Genomic DNA, 17,333 nt, shown 5'->3' with positions numbered 1-17,333 from the left:
GTAGTGCTTGGTGAGTCAGCAAATTAACGTCAGGAACAGGCGGGATTGTCCGAATAAGCTCAGATCTTCAGAAGTAGGTTCCAACCTTCCAGGTCATCATTTCTGGGCAACGCGTCGCGACCTAAGAGACTAATAATAATAAGGACATCCCGCACATACTAGTTGGCGCTGGAACGAAGAGACTTCGCCAAGATTGCACCAGTGTACCGCACAGCCTTGTCGATACAATGGCAGACGATATCAGGTCTTGGATCACAAAGGTCCTTATAGACCACGATATACGTTACGGGGCTAATTTCAAAGTTCCAGTCAAGTGCAAGCATTACTGCCAACTACTCAAGGTCAGTCCCATCGCCGCCCAAAACACCAGCTGAAAGAGTGATGTTTCTTCAGTTTTATACCTACAGGGATGATCGGAACCCTAGAGCCCAGATAGAGGGATCTATTGGTGATCGGACGCATCGTGTAAAAGTCGTATTCGACCCCGAAGAGACCGACAAATTTGAACAGTACGTGGTTTTTCCTTCCTTTTTGGAAATGGGAGTTTCTTCTGGAATCTCATTGACTTGCAGGCCGGATCCCGATACCGGATATAAGCATTCGTTGACCTCCCAACTGCGTTCAATCTTCCAAATAAAAGAATTCCACATACACATCGCTCCACCTTCACCCTTGGCAGGCACGAAAATCCCCATTGTGACCTTCTTTGTAACCAAATGGGATGTCGTTAGTGGCAATCACGATGAGCCAGTATATTGGCTTGACACTTGTAAGATAGGAGAAGGTAATAATGATGGGAAGGTTCGAGATGTTCTAAAAAAGTGGTGGTCCGGAGAGTAGGTTGCATCAAATGTATCTTTAGCTGCGAGAACTGATATTTTTAGGTCCAATTCTGAATCTTCACAAAACCGTTCATCGCAAAATATCCTAAGCCAAGGCAACATCCCAGACATGTCAATCTCAGCTGCAAGGCCCAGAGGGAACAAAGATGTAGCCCATTATTACAGAACAACTGTTGCACTTGGTGACATTGTCTCCATAGAGGAAGCTAAGGCGTCGCGAGTGGGGGAATGGGATGCACAATCCGCCTTGGCATGGCTGGAAAGAAATCAAGATACTGTTTTAAACACACACGCTCAATATCGGAATTACCCGTCAAATAATGCCGAGACCATCAAGTCGTTACAGCATTCTCAAGGCAAGACGGTACAGGAACCTTCTGACCATGGGTACCCGCCAGAGTCCCAACCGATTGAAGAAGGTATCAGTCGTAATTCCAGATCCCCCCATATTTCTAATAGGAGGTCACCTCCAGGCTCCTCCCAATCCCATCACATTTCATCGTCATCTCTCCTTCATGCTTCACCTACAAAGTGTCAATTTTCGAAGGAGAAAATCACCGATCCCCTCAACTTCCCGTCCAGTCCGGCGACCAATATGTCTCCTGGCAACACTGACGAAGAACTGCTCTCACCATATGAGAGAGAAGAGCGAAGAAAACGCAGCAGGAAAAGCAAGGCAATAAGAGAGGATGGAAATAAGGAGCTGGAGCAAAGCTCCCCTAGTCCCTCTCAACTGTCTCAATTGTCATGGCTATCCCCACCTTCGCCTACCATGGCGACGCCAAGGAAATCAGGTGCAGAGCTAAGTCGGGGTGATCGCCCTGTCCCTGAATTATCACCCTCCGGAAATGCCACCATCTCCAACGCTCGAGACAAATGGAAGCGCCCACGGGAGTCTCTGAATTCGAAGGGACAAAGTAGGATAGTTGTCTGGGACGAAGATGAGGACAGTGACGAAGAGCCTATGGTAAAGAATGGTTTAAAAAGAAAAATAATCCTCTCAAGTTCAGAGCCATCTCCACAAGTGATTGAGATACAAGACTCTTCGGGTGATGAAGAGAATTTCGCACAGACTTCCAGCAGTCTCACGACCAAACGCAGTACTAAGGGAGACGCTGAACGGACTATTATGGCACAACAAGATACCATGCTTAGGACAAGAGAGGCGACGAGACCTATTAAAACCCCATCAAGCTCGAGTGGCTTGAATGGAATTAGTGCCGATCGAAGGACGTGTACAGACGGGGATAAAAGGGAAGAGAACGGGAGGGGAAAAGGAGGGAATGCGCTGGGGGGCGAGGAAAAAACGATGGTGGAAGAGAAAGAAGAGACAGGAATAGGGGAAGAAGAAGATGAAGAAGAAGATGAAGAAGAAGAGCAGGAGGAGGAAGAGGAAGAGGAGGAAAAAATAGAGGAGGATGAAGAGGAAGAGGAGGAAATAGAGGAGGAAGAGGAAAAAATAGAGGAAGAAGAGGAAGAGGAAGAAATAGAGGAGGAAGAGGAGGAAGAGGAGGAAGAGGAGGAAGAGGAGGAAGAGGAGGAAGAAGAGGAAGAGGAGGAAGAGGGGGAAGAAGAGGAAGAGGAGGAAGAAGTGGAAGTGGAAGAGGAGGAAGAGGAAGTGGAGGAAGTGGAGGAAATGGAGGAAGAAGAAGAGTTAAAAGATGACAGGGAGATAGAAGGAAAGAAGGAAGAAGAAGAACAGCAAACAGGCGAAAAGAAAGAAGGAATTCAGGTGAAGTTGGGGGAGAAACGAACAGAAGGGGGTGTGCGAGGACGAACAATGAAAAAAACCGAAATAAGCATCAAAGAAGAAAACGATGATGTCGATGGCAATCGTGTCCAAAGGAGACTTGAAAATGAAAGACTGGCTAGAATGGACGTCTTGAGGATGGAAAAGGAAATGGACGAAGCACACACACCGCCCGTACTCGAGCGGGGAAACGAAATCCTCCGGAGAAAGAGAAAACACAGGGCCGAAGACCCGACATCAAACCAACACGTACCCAAGTTCGGTGGTTTCAAACTCGATATGACTTTGAGGGAGGGAGGTCTTGACGAGGCATGCGTGCTGCAAATGCTGGAATGGGCAAGGGAAAAAAGACAAGAGATTGCCAAACGATCTAAGAAGCCTTGAAGGGTGTTGCTATTATAAAACATGTTAGGACGCTATCAAAAGATAATTACAGATATCGTATTAATCTATGCATCTGACCAGCATAAAACCGTTGATTTATTTCTTCAGCCTCTCGATGTACTTGTCCCAGCCTTCCTCCTCCAAAATGTCGGCTTTAGCCAAAACTTCTTCCTCTAGCGCCTTGGAATATTCCTCAGTAGCCTTGTTAAGGGCGGGTACAGATGTTCCAAGGATACGGACTGCAAGTAGCGCGGCATTTGTAGAGTTGTTGATACCCACAGTGGCGCATGGAATACCTCGCTATGGTTCCGTTAGCACTGGACTTTCAAGTCGGATAAAAATAACATACGGGCATTTGCACAATACTATACAATGAATCCACGCCATCCAGTACACTGGCCTTGACGGGCACACCGATGACTGGCAAACTGGTCTCGCTGGCGACCATACCTGGTAAATGGGCAGCACCGCCAGCCCCAGCAATGATGGCTCGCAATCCTCGGTCTGCAGCAGTCTTCGCATACTTCACCATTCGCTCAGGAGTGCGATGGGCAGAAGTTATGGTGAGCTCGTAGGGGACACCGAATTTTTCGAGGATCTTGGTAGCAGGGTGCATAACGGGCAAGTCAGAGTCGCTACCCATGATGATACCAACAAGGGGTTTGGCGTGGGAATGAGCGGGAGCAGGGGAAGGAGGGGCGATGAGGTCGATCCAGTCGGCATGGGCATCAGGCTGGGCGAATAAGAGGGCTCTAAGGCGCTCATTGAGCTCAGCATCGCTTTCGGCAGTCACCGTGATGTGGCCCATCTTACGGGCCTTTCGGCTCTCAGCTTTGCCGTAGAGATGCACGGCAGCACCAGGAACAGTGAGAGCATTGTCTGCCATTTTGTCGATGGCGTCCATAGTCGACGAGGCACCGAGAATGTTGACCATGGCAGCGGAGGGAACACGAAGAGCAGTAGAACCAAGAGGCAAGGAGAGAATGGCTCGAAGGTGGTTCTCAAATTGGGAAGTAAGACAGGCCTCAATAGTGTGATGACCAGAGTTATGAGGACGAGGAGCAATCTCGTTCAGAAGAAGTTCACCTACAGAATGTAAGCTTCAGTATGGTCACAAATTGCGATCTACTTACCATCAGGCATGAGGAACATCTCAACCCCAAAGATACCAGCACCCTCAAGGTGTCCAACCGCCTTCTCAGCTAATTCCCTAGCCCTCTGATTCACACCCTTTTCACCTCTGAGGGGGGCCAAACAGACTCGTAAAATGCTCTCCCTGTGAATAGTCTCGACGGCGTCGTAACTTCGGACTTCGCCCTCCTTATTCCTAACGACCATAACCGCAACTTCCTTGACAAAGGGCGCCCATCCTTCAGCATAAAGAGGCCTGTCACCAAGGAATTTCAAGGAAGCCTGAATGTCCCCTGAAGATGCGGATTTAAGAGGTGAGTTCCCACGTCCATCGTAGGCAAGGGTCTTAGCTTTGAGCATCAAAGGCAAACCCAATCGACCTGCGATAGCCTTAAAATCCTCTTCCGTCGGGTTTGCGGGAAGCTCCTCAAAAGGTGCAACAGCCACACCTCTTTCAGCAAGGTACTTCTTTTGGTCGTACTTGTTCTGGATCAATCTGATAGTTTGGGGACTGGGCTGGACTTCACAAAGACCTTCCTTTTCTACAGCCTCAAGGACATCGGCGTTAACGTGCTCGATCTCCACTGTCAGGATGTCGCACGCAGAGGCAAGTTTGCGAATATGAGTTTCCGAAGTGAAGGGACCATCAGGGTGAGAATGAGGAGGAGGAGGAAGAAGAGTCTGTTTGGCGGGCGTGTAGGAGCCAGAGTCGAGGATAAGGAGAGGAATGCCGAGAAGGGCCGCAGGGTGGGTAAGCATCCGGCCGAGCTGGCCACCGCCTGGGTATAATTCAGCATTATGTGCATGACTGAAGCTGCTGAGTACCTACCGAGGATACCGACAGTCTTTCTGGGGGCCATTTTGTTGCAAGAGATGCTCGAGTGATGAAGATGCGGAAAATTATTGATAGCTTTTCTATCACTGACGAAAAAGAGGCAGCGCCAGTCAGGCACAAATTATCGAATACAAATCTCCCCCCCTCAGGAACATCACTAAAAACTCACCCAAGGATGCATTAGCTATTTTTCTAATCAGAGCTGCCCACCGGCTACTTGAATGCCGAGTAATCTGTCTTCGTGCTATATTAATACATAAGGCTTCCACTTGGTCCACCGGACGAATGTCTTAACAGGAATACAATACCAACGTAAGCTGCTCAGCAATAGGCAGTCTTGTATACCGCATCTTCTAGGATATGCCAGGCGAACTTGCTTTCAAATCTGGGGCAGACTTGGGCGCAGTGCGCGCCGCGCTGCCCCTCGACCATCTGGTGCCCTATCTGGAGAAGAATATTGAGGCGTTCAAGGGCCCTGTTGAAGTCAAACAATTCAATGTACGTGGTCTTTTCCAAGGTCTGAATGAAACAGATTGTTAATATCACCCTTCCTATTACTATATCCTACCAGTTTGGCCAGGTCAGTAACATTTCTCAAAACTACATGCTATAAGGCTGAAAGCAGAAGGGAATGTCTGTTAACATCTGTTGCCAATAACAGTCAAACCCGACCTTTCTCATAACCCCATCTTTGCCATCTCATCCTTTCGTTCTCAGGCGAGCGCCTAGTGGCAAACTTCTCTCTTCAACTGCTCACCGTGTTGATCGAGAGTATACCATTCTCGCGGCTCTGAATCGCTATAACTCCGTTGTCTCTCCCGCGCACGTTGTACCAGTTCCTAAAGTGTACTGCTTATGTGAGGACAAACAGGTGGTGGGAGCTGCATTCTATGTCATGGAGTATGTGCAGGGTAGAATCTTCACCGACGTACGGATGAAGAATTTAGGCCAAGAAGAGCGATGGTCTTGCTGGAGATCTGCCATCGACACTTTAACTCGTCTTTCAACAATTCCTCTATCAGCCTTGCAATTACCCCCTTCATTCGCCCCTTCATCTTCTCAAAAACCATACTTTCCTCGCCAAGTCAAGTCTCTTCTCAGGGTATCAGACGTTCAAAGCGAAGCCCGTTCGGAACAAACGGGCGAACAGCTTGGGCATATATGGGGAACGAGAGAAATGAGACCATGGTTTGAAAAAGGTGCGAATTTGATTGCTGCACAAGAAAGCCGGTCTGGAATAGACAGTGTGGTACACGGAGATTTCAAAATCGATAATCTAGTAAGCTCATTGATTGTCGCTAAACCTGCACGTCATTGACCATCGTTTGTAAGATTTTTCATCCTTCAGAGTCGCGAGTCATAGGCATACTTGACTGGGAGCTATGCACCCTTGGGTCCCCTCTGGCTGATTTGGGTAATGTCCTACTTCCATTCTCTTTTCCTCCCATTTCTCCAGAGCAGCGTCAAGCTCTCTCATCCAAGCTAGATGGTAAAGATAAGGAAGATTTGAATCTTCTGCTTGGACTTAAAGGTGTCAGCAGCGAGGAGACTGGAATACCACAAAGAGAGGAGCTTGAAAAGTGGTGGGTAGATGGTATGATTAGAGGATCTGAGTATCACAAAAATAGGCAAGCTGTTTGGAAGTGGCCTATCTCTGGGATGGAGTGAGTTTATTATAGTACGTTTAGCATAGTTGTGCTAACTCAAAATAGGTGGGTACGCTCGTGGATGCTGTTCCGCCTTGCCATTATCGCCCAAGGAATTGCTGCCCGTGCGATGTTGGGGCAGGCAAGTTCGGCAGACGCGAGAGCGGATAGTCGACCAGTCTTCGACTTTTATGGTAAAGCTGCATGGAACATAAAGAACGAAGTGGACGATGATGTTGTAAAAGCAAAGCTGTAGCGTCTATTAGAAATAAACAGTTCATTGTCTGTAATGTTAATGATGCATGCATTGCTCCTTAGGGTAGTTTTCCTACGCAAGACGCTCGTTGACTGCCTCGAGAGTGGGAACACTTTCCATAGCACCCTCGTTCTCCACGCAGATGCCACAAGCCTTAATTGAGTCAGCCGGAATAAGAAAATATGACAAAGATTACTGACCACAAGACAAGTTTTCAGAGCATCCTGTAGGCTCTTTCCACCCATCAAGCCTGCCACAAAGTAGCCCGCAAAACAGTCACCGGCCCCGGTAGTATCCTTCACTGGGTTTTGCAACTTGGCAGCTGGCAAATAGCCGACTTCCTTTCCCGGTTCGTAATAAAGTATTCCCTTGGCTCCAAGAGTGCAGATAATACCGACGTTTTTAGAAAAGTACTCGTTCTCATGCAATTCGAGAATTCCAGCAGAAGCTTTGGCTTGAAGTTCATCTTCCTTAGCTTCACCGGGGTTCGCTGATGACCCGAATGCCAATAAGAGGTCTCCCAGTTCTCCTTCGTTAACAATAAGCCATGAAAGGTGCTTCCAAGGGAACTCTCGAAGTTGAGCCGGGGTGAGCATTGGGGATGGGTTGAAAACGCTGGTCAAAGGGGGAGAGGATTGACCCGCTGCGGTGAGGTACGCGAGTGTGGAAGAGAGAGGAACTTCGTTTTGAACGAGAAGATGGGTGTACGTGGAAAGGGAAGTGGCGGGAGTAGGAGAGGGAAGGTAGTAGTTGGCACCAGCATGTAGGACTGTTTAGAGTTAGCCACATCCTGCTGTGGGCGAAAAGACTTGCCTATAGAGTTCTCCCCATCAGCAGCACTCTGAATAACGGCCCTCCCCGTAACCTCATCCTTGACAACCTTCAGCTTGCCTATCCCCACACCAGCACTCTCAAGCATCTCCTTGACCCATATGCCGTCGTCTCCTATAGCACCGTCAAGCTCGACCTGCCCGCCTGCTCGAGCGACAGCGAACGCTTGGTTGGCACCTTTACCCCCTGCTCGCTTTGTAAGACCTGTAGAGGAGATTGTCTCTCCTGGGCGGACGATGTGCGGAAGGTGGAAGAACTCGTCAATGTCTAAAGTGATGATCTCGTCAGCGTGAATGATGAAATAAATATCTGAGAAAATGAAGATAACTCACTGACTGATCCTCGGACGAGACAGCGGGAACTAGTCGACATGATTGGAAGTAGCGAGATATGGTTATATGTGCAATGGAAAGAGAAGATTATGATCGATGTGATAGATGTAGAAATTGGAAAGCAGACGAAGACAGACAGTCGATAAATATTGCGGGTTTTGACACGAGTTCGGTAAGGGTCGAGGTCGACACCGCCAGGCAGAATCGCGTTTCTTCGGCCCGACTTTTTTCGGTCGGCAAGCTCACACCTTCAATCCCTCGACCCGCCGTGCATGCATATGATCATGATCGTAATGGATTGCAGATCACCAGCATGCATTAAATTGCTGATAACTATTAATTTGGTGATTTTAATGATCAAAAAATAAGTTCTCCTCATGTGTTCGACATCGCAAATGGGCCTCCTCGAAGAAAATTGATGATGAGCGGTCACGACGGCCACGAACGACGAGGGAAGGCCAGTTTATAACTCTCATTGGCGACGAAAGGTTTTATTCATGCTATTAAAACAAAATTATATCTAAATTCTCATGTACTAATAATACACAGTTACAAAATGAACAACAGGAAAACCAGTCTAAGCCAACCAAGGTTGACCCAACGTCAAGCTAAATATGTAGCTGGGCCAGGCTCTCGACCATCCATGGCATGTTTATTGACTCAGTCCGCATTAAAATGACTGTATCATATATATGCCGAATGAAAGATGAATATTCAAGTCCTCGTAGCAGATACAGGTTCAGGTTCTGCGGTATACTTTGGAGGTGGAACTTCGGGTATGTCGACGGAATTTAATGCTGTTTGGTCAGGTCTTATTCTAGTTTGGGATGGCTGATAGGCCGCTTCTGGAGGGACCGGAAGGGATTCAGCCCCTACAGAGGTATGAATGAGAGGTTCCGAATCATCCAGCGTATCAATAACATACCATATGCCGGCAGACTCGCCTCACTCCCATTCGCTTGCCTGATTACCGCCCCACGATCGTTCCTCCTACAATACGGGGAATACCCGTTATGTGGTGATGACTGACATCGACCCGAGAAAACTTGTTCAGCGACTTCTCGGAACTGGACCTCAGGGTCGACGCGGCCTGCAGCAGCATTACGCTTGCGATTGGCACGGAGTACAGCTAGTCTGACTAGATAACATCCTTCTTGTCAGCTAAGACAGCATGTCTACAGAGGGATAGACATACCGAGCCAAACGACGAGTACTATAACAAGGAAGACTATAAATCCGAGAGCACTGAGACAGTGTCAGAAATGCAAGAGGTAGACAGAATGAAGACATACTAGAGCATGATTAGGTATTGCGGAAATGATGATAGTTGAACTGGTCAGGCTGATGTATTGGGCAAGAGTAGTGGTACATGTGAAGAGAACAGACCGGTGGATGGCATTTATTTATTTATCGAACCACTGCTTTTGTCCGCATCAGTCATCGCCATGGATCTGCGATCTTGATGTGGGTGGCAAACCGGTGCCTAACCGGAAAAAGCGACGATCTCCGTGCGATGCGTCATACGCGACCATCTCCCGCCCAATGGAATATCAGTCCGACCGTCATTCCTACACCGTAGTATCACTTTTGCCCTCTTCATCTGGCATATCATCCATTCATTATCATGCCATCGTCCCAATCGAGGTCGGGCAAGGGCATATGTGCCATGCGGGGCACTTGCGGCAAAACTAGCATGTTCGGCGCGGATTTACCATGTCCCGACGACAGCGATGCGACCGTCGTGAGTACATGGATTAAGCGGAACACTCTTCAACCCCGTAGCTGATACACTCTGCAGCCCGACCAAAGACTTCTGGATCTTATGGCTTCGGTCTGTGGTCCTTCCTATTCCTTGCCAGACCACGTTTGCTGCACCTACGACCAGCTCTCGACACTTTCCGATCGTTTGCAACAAGCTGCTCCTCTTATCGCGTCATGCCCTGCTTGTATCAACAACTTTAGGTCTTTCTATTGCGATTTCACCTGCTCTCCAAATCAATCCACATTCCTATCGGTTACTGCCACGCAAAAAACTACTGAAGGGAAAGATGCGGTGAAAGAAGTTGATTACGAGGTCAGTTCTGACTTCAAACAAGGCTTCTATGACAGCTGTAAGGACGTTCAGTTTGGTGCCACGAATGGATTTGCTATGGACTTGATAGGAGGGGGTGCCACTAACGCCAGTGGTTTTTTGAAGTATATGGGAGACTTGAGGCCAGGGTTGGGCTCACCGTTTCAGATAAATTTCCCGGACAATGATGACTCTGCGTACCGACGAGCACCTCTCAGCTGTTCAGATGCAGAGAACATCAATGCCCGATGCGCCTGTGCCGACTGTCCCTCCGTGTGCCCTTCGCTTCCCTATATTGCACCACCCTCAACCAAGCAATGTCACGTGGGCGCCGTCTCATGTCTCACCTTCTCCCTGCTTATCATCTACTCGGTCATCATCCTCGTCGGAGCATTGCTCTATATCTGGAAGCAGGCAGCCCGGCACCGACAAAGACGTTATGAACGCGTCGCACTGCTCGATCCTCCGCATTCACCAACTATCCAAAACGGGCAGGGGAGTGGGCTTGATGGTTTGATGGGAAGAAATGATGATGCCGAATCGGGGCCTAGTGGCTCCATTCATTTCCGACTTGGTAGAGGAGCTAGCCTCCTTGATCCAATGGAACACCTGCAACCGAAACAAAACAAGATCAATGCTACTCTTCGCCGGTTCTTCTACCGCCTAGGATTGACATGTGCAAAGCGACCCATTGAAGTCTTTGCCATCTCAGCTCTTATTGTAGGGTTATTCAACTTTGGGTGGAAATATTTCGAGGTTGAAACTGACCCTGTACGGTTATGGGTATCACCGACAAGTGAAAGTGCCTCCCAGAAACAGTTCTTCGATGACAGTTTCGGCCCATTCTATAAATCCGAACAGATATTCATAACGCAGTCTTCTGGATCACCTGTCAACTATGATACTCTTGACTGGTGGCTCAAAGTAGAAACCGAAATCAATGCCCTCAAGACGAGCGATGGGATTGGGTTGGAGGATATTTGCTTTGCACCAGCTGGCAAGGGGACTCCTTGCGTAATACAAAGTGTTTCGGCCTGGCTTGGAGATGACATGGAAGTATGGGGGGAAGAATGGGAATCGCGTGTGCGCGACTGTGCGTCTAGGCCGGGAGAATGTTTGCCACCATTCGGACAACCCATTGACCCCAAACTTGTTCTCGGAGGAGCCAATGGAGATTGGCTGGAAGCCAAGGCTTTGGTAGTTACTTGGGTAGTCAACAATTACAATGACGAACGGGTCGAGCCAGCAGAACAATGGGAAAGGAAGCTGCGCGATTATCTGAGAGACTTGAAACGGCCTGGGATAAAGATTAGCTACTCCACGGGAGTTAGTCTGGAAGAGGAGATCAACAAGAGCACCAACACCGATGTCAAGATCGTCGTGCTATCTTATCTCGTCATGTTTTTCTATGTCTCGCTCACTCTTGGAGGTGGTCTTCCACCCAGTATGATACAAGCTTTCACCCATAGAGCCTATCGCCTTGTTTTTCGGATTGGGGTGCTTTTGCACCTGGTAAAAGATGCCCCTCTCGAGGAATCTGCACCTCCGCCGGATTTCAGAGTTATCCCTACCCTACTTTCCGTCAACTCGAAATTTTCCCTGGGGTTGTTTGGCATTGTCATTGTCCTTATCGCTGTGTCCTCTTCGGTCGGTCTTTTTTCCTTGTTGGGCGTACGGGTCACTTTAATCATCGCCGAAGTTATACCGTTCCTTGTCCTCGCAGTGGGCGTCGATAACGTGTTTATCTTGGTACACGAACTTGAACGGCAGAATAATTTACATGCTGCCCAACAGCCAGGTGACGACGAATCTGTTCATAGCAACGGAGCTCAACCCTCTGGCACATTCCTTGCTCCCGAAGAGAGAGTGGCCCGGGCAGTAGCTAGGATGGGTCCATCCATCATGTTAAGCTCAGTTACCGAAGTGGTAGCTTTTGCCCTCGGCGCTTTAGTTCCTATGCCTGCCGTACGCAATTTTGCTATCTATGCTGCTGGTAGTGTCCTCTTTGGTGCAATAATGCAATGTACGGTTTTTGTCAGCGCAATGACGCTAGATTTGCGACGTTCGGAGGTGAGTCCCTTGTCTGTATGCTGTATACCTCCGCTGAGGGAAATCGATTTAGTCTATGCGGATTGATTGCTTCCCCTGTATCCGCCTCAGACCTCCTATCGGTCTTTACGATAACGAGGCCCCATCACGTGAAGGTATGGTCAAGAAGTTCATGCGCACAGTATACGCGCCTTCGCTACTCCGTCATGAGGTCAAGCAGTTAGTTTTGGTGGCATTCGGAGGTCTATTTTTGGCTGCCATCATCGGGATCCAACATATCAGTCTCGGTCTTGGTAAGTATCTCTGGGTCTGAAAATACTACTCTTTTCTAATGGAAGGCATAGATCAACGTCTGGCCCTCCCATCCGAATCACATCTGGTCCCATACTTCAATGATGTTGATTCCTATCTTGATGTTGGGCCGCCTGTGTACTTTGTCACTGAAGGAGGTGATCCATCTTCTAGACATGGACAGCAGCAACTTTGTGGCCGCTTCACTACGTGCCTCGAATTATCTGTAGCCAATACTCTCGAAGCGGAGCGTAAACGTCCAGATAGTTCCTTCATCGCGTCCCCCCCCGCTGCTTGGATCGATGACTTTTTGCAGTGGACCAATCCCACTTTTGAGAGCTGTTGCAGAGTCAGAAGGCGAGACCCGACCATTTTCTGTTCGCCTAAAGACTCGGAAAGGCTCTGTAGGCCTTGTTTCGAAGGTCAAAAATGGGACTCGACAATGGACGGTCTACCTGAAGGAGAAGACTTTATGCGATACCTTGAACAATGGTTAATTTCACCAACAAATGATGAGTGTCCACTGGGTGGACAGGCGCCTTACAGCGCAGCAGTAAAACTGGTTTCAAGCAATACCACTGTCGCTGCTTCCCATTTTAGGACCTACCACACCCCACTCAAATCTCAAGCAGACTTTATTAATGCCTTGGCTGCGGCTCGACGAATCTCTGACGATATCACTCATCGAACCGGTGTCAGAGTGTTCCCATATTCATTGTTCTATGTCTTTTTTGATCAGTACGAGCACATTATTTCTATGGCTATCCAAGTTCTTTTCCTCGCTTTTGTCGCTGTTCTAGTGATAACATCTACACTCCTCGGTTCTTGGCGTACTGGCGGGACCGTAACCTTTACGTGTGCGCTAGCGGTCATTAATGTCATGGGTGTGATGGGGTATTGGGGTATCTCTTTGAATGCTATATCTTTGGTCAATTTGGTTATCAGTTTAGGAATAGCTGTGGAGTTCTGTTCCCATATCGCAAGGGCTTTCATGGGGGCAGGATCTGGCCTGCCGTTGGACAAAGTGGAAGGACGTAAAGAGAGGGATGAGCGAGCGTGGACCGCGTTGGTAGATGTAGGACCATCTGTAAGTATTTCAATCTTTTTCAGCTCATGCGAAATCTGACTGAAGTCGGTAGGTGTTCTCGGGTATCACCATGACCAAACTTATCGGCATATCTGTCTTGGCTTTGACTCGTTCCAAGCTCCTGGAAGTATACTACTTCCGCATGTGGCTTTCTCTGATCCTATCGGGGGCACTGCATGGTTTAGTACTGCTGCCAGTTCTTTTGAGTTACCTTGGGGGTCAAGGATACCCATTGGAGGATACAGATGAGGATTGGGTCACTAGTCAAATGAGACGGCCGTAAGTTAATGCGGCTCCTTATCGTAAGGTCGAACTGACATTACTGGCCTTTAGGATGGATTACGAGTATGCGCCTTTTGCAGATACAGACTCGGTAGATGATTAGCCTTTTCATCACTTCTGTTGAATCATAACGATCGTAACCTGAATGCATGTCTTTGTAAGTAGTGATTGTTATGTATGCAATTACAGCGCACAGTGATATTTTTATTTTGCGGTAGTATACAAACTCATCTCTTTTAGATTTCCTTTTGTTTTCTTTATACATCGCAAAAACCCGGAATGGACCAAGATGTGATGAAATAATCTATGAAATGTGTGATGATATCTTGAATTAGGGATTTGCCGATTTATTGCTGGCAAGAGATGACGTCCCTATCTTCAAACTTCTCGCTGGAAGACGGCGTGATTGAGTGCTGTCTCTCAGTAACGACCCTCGCACTTTCGTCCTTTGTCTGCTGCCCGACACCAGCCTCGCCAACTGCCTCCTCCATTTTCGCGCCCGTTTCCTTTCCACGGTGGAAGCATCGCTGGTAAATTGACTTGTTGCCTGCGAAGAAGAAGAGAAGGGGAATAATCACTACTGCCATGGCGAAGCAAAACCAAATGACAGCTGCCCAGCCTTTGGCTATGTGGTCGTATATTTGACCGCCGACAATTGTTCCGATAGCTGTCGAGATAGCTATGCAACAAGTCAGGCATTGCCCCGGAAAAACAGATCCAACAGATAAAAAACCTACCAAACGCAATGTTCATTGCAGCAAATTGATCTGCAACGTTCGTAGTTTGAATTAGAAACGGTATGAATTGGAGAAAGACACAGAGGAACATACGAATTTCGCTGACGCCTACCACATCACGTGCTACCATTGTGACCTCCAAACCAGTGGGCGCCATGGCACAATTGGGGAACAAATCTTTCTCACATTATCAGCGTATGAACCTTCCGAATAGAAGAGATTTACTCACTAGCGAACGCGAAGAAGATGATGAACCCAGCTAGACTATTATTCAGTAGCATAAGGGGTAGCCAGGGGAGAGTCAGGATGATAGACGGCAGCATTATCCACTCGGCACCATATTTATCAGCCAAAGCACCGACAATTGGGCCACAGAAGAATGTGGGAGCAGCAGCAGCAACTGAAGAAATGCGGTTAGCTATACAGGCAAGCATCAGTTGCCAGGGACGTACGATAGACAAGCCCGACAAAATCGGCATTCTTGTTCCAAACGCTTTGTACGTGCAAAGTCAACCTGCCCATACAGTTCAGCTGAGAACTCTCATATTAAGCAAAGACAGCTACTTACGTCGGTTCGAGGGCTCCAATAATCATTCCAAATGCGAACATTGTCAAGAAAGATGTCATGCCTCGAGGAGAACTTCCCAACGCAATAAGAACCTGCCATGGCGATAGCTCCACCCCTGCTAGCCTCTCCTTTTCTGCAGTGGTCAAATGCATGAAAGGTGACGCTTCGACCTCGCTAGACATGATGACTTGTCCGTCCACAACCTTTGGCTGAAGGCTTCCGGGGGCCAGGCCGAGACGCTTTTCTTCCCATTTACGTAGATCTGTTCGTTCAAGAACAAAGAGACGCAATACGAGGTCGACAAAGCAGACAATGATACAGAATATGAAGGGTGCGTACCAGCCCATTTTGGAGTAAAGAGCACCTCCAATAGGCGGGGCCTTGAAAACGGCGAATTAGCTACAGACTTCTCGCCCACTGCACCAGGTTACGTACAATAGTCTGTCCAATAGACACTCCGGCCATGGCAAATCCAATCTGACGGCCAATATTCTTTTCCTCTACATTCTCACATCTGAGATTGCGGACGTCAGTGAGGGGAAAGAAGACTTTCAATGTATTGCAACTCACATCAATGCAAATCCAACTGTTGGAAACGGCACCTAAGTCAGCATGTCCAAAGAGAAGGTGAATGATAACTTACCAGACCATACGACTGTGCTCGATGCCCCTTGCAGGAATCTACTGATAACCATCGCCCAGTATGGAGTCGCCAACATGAACAGAATCAAGGAAAGCTCCAAGACGATAACGGCGACAATAAGAGGAATTCGGCGGAAAGGATACTTGTGGAAGAAGTAGGCCACAGGCAAAGTACAAAGAAAGATGCCTATAGAATAGGCGAACAGCAGCCAAGAAGTGAGTGCAGATACATTGGAATATCCCATATCTTGAAGACGATAAGGAAGAACGGGTACAACGATCGTCTATGGAAGATAGCAAGTCAGCCGCATACAGGGTAGGGTGGGAGTGGTTGTGGTTGATATACTGACATAAGTAAGAATATCCGTCGTAGTACCCAATGTCACGACTAAAGTAATGAACCATGCGGAACTACGCCACTAAGTCCATCGACATATCAGCAAATACGTTCAAGAACATTAAAGCAAATCAAACAACAAGCGTACCTTTGCTCCCCATGGCATTGGTCTAGCTTCTTCCTGTGACTTGTCACCGGAATGCACATCGGCTGTTACGTTTGACCTTTGGAGGTCTTCACTACTGCCATTAAGGTTGACGACCTGACTCGGCCGAGAAGGCACATCTAGTCCTGGCATACTTTACAAAGTAAGTATTGCAAGGTAATTAATGGGCTATCCAGTGATGAAATTGTAGTACTGAGGGTTTCCAGTGACTAGGAGCAAGTTGTGTTGCTTGTTAAAGCGGTAATGTTGCCAGGGAAAATGTAGTGAATGGTGAATGTGGCGAGGGTCTCTTCTTCTGTGCTGGGGTGACGTCCTGCAGTGATTGGCTAGTGTGCAGCGGTGGGACTATTGATTTGCCGTGAGTATGGCCTGGGAGTGATAATTATGGGTGATAATTATAATATGGTAAATAGTAATACGGTAGATAGCAAGTGTAGTTCAAAAGTCGATGAAAGCATCTCGTTGCCATCTGCTCTCCTCGCTCTCCTCGCCAACGGCGCCTGCAGTCACATAATTTTTCCTCGATTATCTGCTAATTAAGTCAGTGCCTGCGTTTGTCATTTTTTGCGTAACTTATTATCGCAACTCCGTCTTCCCCGATATATTCGGGCTTCCCTTTGCTAATAAGTGTTCTGCTGGCCGGAACAACGAAACGAACTATTCGATTTTCTTGCGTCTCTGCCTCTCGCTCACTTGCCGACACTGCTTGACGAATGAAGTTGCAATTCGTTACAAGGCGGCTCCTTGCATCCATCCGTGAGCAATAATTCATCCCGTACACAATGCGAAAAAGTAGAGCCAGCTTGTGTGTGCGTGAATGCAAACAACTGGCGCTTGTTGTTTCATTCATGGATACCTATTTTCAGTCGTACAAGAACTACTCCCTTCTTTCATCCAAAGCACAGTCTGCATCAAGAACTAAAGCTATTACTATTGTTGTACTGCTTTTTGCATATTATTTACCAGTTAACGTCCTTCACGAACTGGACCAGCCGGCTCGATTAACAACAACGCCTTCTTTACTATTATCTCTCGCAATAACTACAAAATCCACACTATTCACGAAAAGTACGCTGAGGTACTCAGCTTCTTTACC

At 47.9% G+C, this 17,333-nt stretch overlaps 8 protein-coding genes across 8 annotated transcripts in view; 3 read left to right on the top strand and 5 right to left on the bottom strand.

Moving 5' to 3' along the window:
- Positions 1-61: 61 nt before the first annotated feature.
- CNE02510 (hypothetical protein) lies at positions 62-3,031 on the top strand. Its single transcript, XM_570954.1, has 4 exons — positions 62-341; positions 394-509; positions 573-836; positions 885-3,031. The coding sequence occupies exons 1-4, from the start codon at positions 228-230 to the stop codon at positions 2,974-2,976; spliced, it is 2,586 nt and encodes an 861-aa protein (XP_570954.1). The 5' UTR covers positions 62-227; the 3' UTR covers positions 2,977-3,031.
- Positions 3,032-3,041: 10 nt separating this feature from the next.
- CNE02500 (phosphoribosylaminoimidazole carboxylase) lies at positions 3,042-5,015 on the bottom strand. Its single transcript, XM_570953.1, has 4 exons — positions 4,937-5,015; positions 4,110-4,886; positions 3,326-4,062; positions 3,042-3,276 (listed from the first exon to the last, which is right to left on the bottom strand). Exons 1-4 carry the CDS (start codon positions 4,965-4,967, stop codon positions 3,073-3,075), a joined length of 1,749 nt encoding a protein of 582 aa, XP_570953.1. The 5' UTR covers positions 4,968-5,015; the 3' UTR covers positions 3,042-3,072.
- Positions 5,016-5,239: 224 nt separating this feature from the next.
- Positions 5,240-6,902, top strand: CNE02490 (conserved hypothetical protein). Its single transcript, XM_570952.1, has 5 exons — positions 5,240-5,440; positions 5,514-5,522; positions 5,604-6,221; positions 6,275-6,606; positions 6,655-6,902. Exons 1-5 carry the CDS (start codon positions 5,303-5,305, stop codon positions 6,842-6,844), a joined length of 1,287 nt encoding a protein of 428 aa, XP_570952.1. The 5' UTR covers positions 5,240-5,302; the 3' UTR covers positions 6,845-6,902.
- Positions 6,874-8,138, bottom strand: CNE02480 (ATP binding protein, putative). The gene is made up of 4 exons (XM_024657219.1): positions 8,008-8,138; positions 7,658-7,942; positions 7,045-7,613; positions 6,874-6,997 (listed from the first exon to the last, which is right to left on the bottom strand). The coding sequence occupies exons 1-4, from the start codon at positions 8,045-8,047 to the stop codon at positions 6,917-6,919; spliced, it is 975 nt and encodes a 324-aa protein (XP_024512899.1). The 5' UTR covers positions 8,048-8,138; the 3' UTR covers positions 6,874-6,916.
- A 348-nt stretch (positions 8,139-8,486) lies between these two features.
- On the bottom strand, positions 8,487-9,412 carry CNE02475 (hypothetical protein). Its single transcript, XM_024658529.1, has 4 exons — positions 9,300-9,412; positions 9,203-9,252; positions 8,933-9,145; positions 8,487-8,879 (listed from the first exon to the last, which is right to left on the bottom strand). Exons 1-4 carry the CDS (start codon positions 9,305-9,307, stop codon positions 8,722-8,724), a joined length of 429 nt encoding a protein of 142 aa, XP_024514379.1. The 5' UTR covers positions 9,308-9,412; the 3' UTR covers positions 8,487-8,721.
- Positions 9,413-9,601: 189 nt separating this feature from the next.
- CNE02470 (vacuolar membrane protein, putative) lies at positions 9,602-14,103 on the top strand. The gene is made up of 6 exons (XM_570950.1): positions 9,602-9,748; positions 9,806-12,148; positions 12,201-12,420; positions 12,472-13,505; positions 13,558-13,784; positions 13,839-14,103. The coding sequence occupies exons 1-6, from the start codon at positions 9,632-9,634 to the stop codon at positions 13,888-13,890; spliced, it is 3,993 nt and encodes a 1,330-aa protein (XP_570950.1). The 5' UTR covers positions 9,602-9,631; the 3' UTR covers positions 13,891-14,103.
- Positions 13,923-16,655, bottom strand: CNE02460 (expressed protein). The gene is made up of 11 exons (XM_570949.2): positions 16,220-16,655; positions 16,085-16,153; positions 15,736-16,018; positions 15,663-15,678; positions 15,528-15,606; positions 15,093-15,472; positions 14,977-15,038; positions 14,754-14,924; positions 14,618-14,701; positions 14,525-14,554; positions 13,923-14,466 (listed from the first exon to the last, which is right to left on the bottom strand). Exons 1-11 carry the CDS (start codon positions 16,367-16,369, stop codon positions 14,135-14,137), a joined length of 1,656 nt encoding a protein of 551 aa, XP_570949.1. The 5' UTR covers positions 16,370-16,655; the 3' UTR covers positions 13,923-14,134.
- Positions 16,656-17,126: 471 nt separating this feature from the next.
- Positions 17,127-17,333, bottom strand: part of CNE02450 (hypothetical protein) — a 3,089-nt gene continuing 2,882 nt past the window's right edge. Inside the window, exon 4 of the mRNA XM_570948.2 lies at positions 17,127-17,333. This exon is cut by the window's right edge and continues 1,692 nt beyond it. The gene's annotated coding sequence lies outside the window, so the exon portion shown is untranslated.

The sequence above is a fragment of the Cryptococcus neoformans genome, assembly GCF_000091045.1.
Source record: "Cryptococcus neoformans var. neoformans JEC21 chromosome 5 sequence".
In the NCBI taxonomy this organism is placed as follows: domain Eukaryota; kingdom Fungi; phylum Basidiomycota; class Tremellomycetes; order Tremellales; family Cryptococcaceae; genus Cryptococcus; species Cryptococcus deneoformans.
Note: the sequence above shows the minus strand (reverse complement) of the source record. Positions and strands in the feature narration are given on the sequence as shown.

What these genes read in the sequence shown, in the direction of transcription:
- CNE02510 (XM_570954.1), top strand. Translation starts at nt 228, where the DNA reads ATGGCAGACGATATCAGGTCTTGGATCACAAAGGTCCTTATAGACCAC. An exon ending in ATTACTGCCAACTACTCAAG is followed by an intron (nt 342 to 393) that starts GTCAGTCCCATC and finishes ATGTTTCTTCAG; the next exon opens with TTTTATACCTACAGGGATGA. An exon ending in AAAAAGTGGTGGTCCGGAGA is followed by an intron (nt 837 to 884) that starts GTAGGTTGCATC and finishes TGATATTTTTAG; the next exon opens with GTCCAATTCTGAATCTTCAC.
- CNE02500 (XM_570953.1), bottom strand. Translation starts at nt 4,967, where the DNA reads ATGGCCCCCAGAAAGACTGTCGGTATCCTCG. An exon ending in AAAGACTGTCGGTATCCTCG is followed by an intron (nt 4,887 to 4,936) that starts GTAGGTACTCAG and finishes AATTATACCCAG; the next exon opens with GCGGTGGCCAGCTCGGCCGG. An exon ending in GATGTTCCTCATGCCTGATG is followed by an intron (nt 4,063 to 4,109) that starts GTAAGTAGATCG and finishes TACATTCTGTAG; the next exon opens with GTGAACTTCTTCTGAACGAG.
- CNE02490 (XM_570952.1), top strand. Translation starts at nt 5,303, where the DNA reads ATGCCAGGCGAACTTGCTTTCAAATCTGGGGCAGACTTGGGCGCAGTG. An exon ending in ATTTCAAAATCGATAATCTA is followed by an intron (nt 6,222 to 6,274) that starts GTAAGCTCATTG and finishes ATCGTTTGTAAG; the next exon opens with ATTTTTCATCCTTCAGAGTC. An exon ending in TGGCCTATCTCTGGGATGGA is followed by an intron (nt 6,607 to 6,654) that starts GTGAGTTTATTA and finishes AACTCAAAATAG; the next exon opens with GTGGGTACGCTCGTGGATGC.
- CNE02480 (XM_024657219.1), bottom strand. Translation starts at nt 8,047, where the DNA reads ATGTCGACTAGTTCCCGCTGTCTCGTCCGAGGATCAGTCA. An exon ending in TCTCGTCCGAGGATCAGTCA is followed by an intron (nt 7,943 to 8,007) that starts GTGAGTTATCTT and finishes TCATCACTTTAG; the next exon opens with ACATTGACGAGTTCTTCCAC. An exon ending in CTCTGAAAACTTGTCTTGTG is followed by an intron (nt 6,998 to 7,044) that starts GTCAGTAATCTT and finishes GACTCAATTAAG; the next exon opens with GCTTGTGGCATCTGCGTGGA.
- CNE02475 (XM_024658529.1), bottom strand. An exon ending in AGTACTCGTCGTTTGGCTCG is followed by an intron (nt 9,146 to 9,202) that starts GTATGTCTATCC and finishes GATGTTATCTAG; the next exon opens with TCAGACTAGCTGTACTCCGT. An exon ending in GGCGAGTCTGCCGGCATATG is followed by an intron (nt 8,880 to 8,932) that starts GTATGTTATTGA and finishes ATACCTCTGTAG; the next exon opens with GGGCTGAATCCCTTCCGGTC.
- CNE02470 (XM_570950.1), top strand. Translation starts at nt 9,632, where the DNA reads ATGCCATCGTCCCAATCGAGGTCGGGCAAGGGCATATGTGCCATGCGG. An exon ending in ACATATCAGTCTCGGTCTTG is followed by an intron (nt 12,421 to 12,471) that starts GTAAGTATCTCT and finishes TGGAAGGCATAG; the next exon opens with ATCAACGTCTGGCCCTCCCA. An exon ending in TGGTAGATGTAGGACCATCT is followed by an intron (nt 13,506 to 13,557) that starts GTAAGTATTTCA and finishes TGAAGTCGGTAG; the next exon opens with GTGTTCTCGGGTATCACCAT.
- CNE02460 (XM_570949.2), bottom strand. Translation starts at nt 16,369, where the DNA reads ATGCCAGGACTAGATGTGCCTTCTCGGCCGAGTCAGGTCGTCAACCTT. An exon ending in TGTCTATTGGACAGACTATT is followed by an intron (nt 15,473 to 15,527) that starts GTACGTAACCTG and finishes GCCGTTTTCAAG; the next exon opens with GCCCCGCCTATTGGAGGTGC. An exon ending in TGCAATGAACATTGCGTTTG is followed by an intron (nt 14,467 to 14,524) that starts GTAGGTTTTTTA and finishes CTTGTTGCATAG; the next exon opens with CTATCTCGACAGCTATCGGA.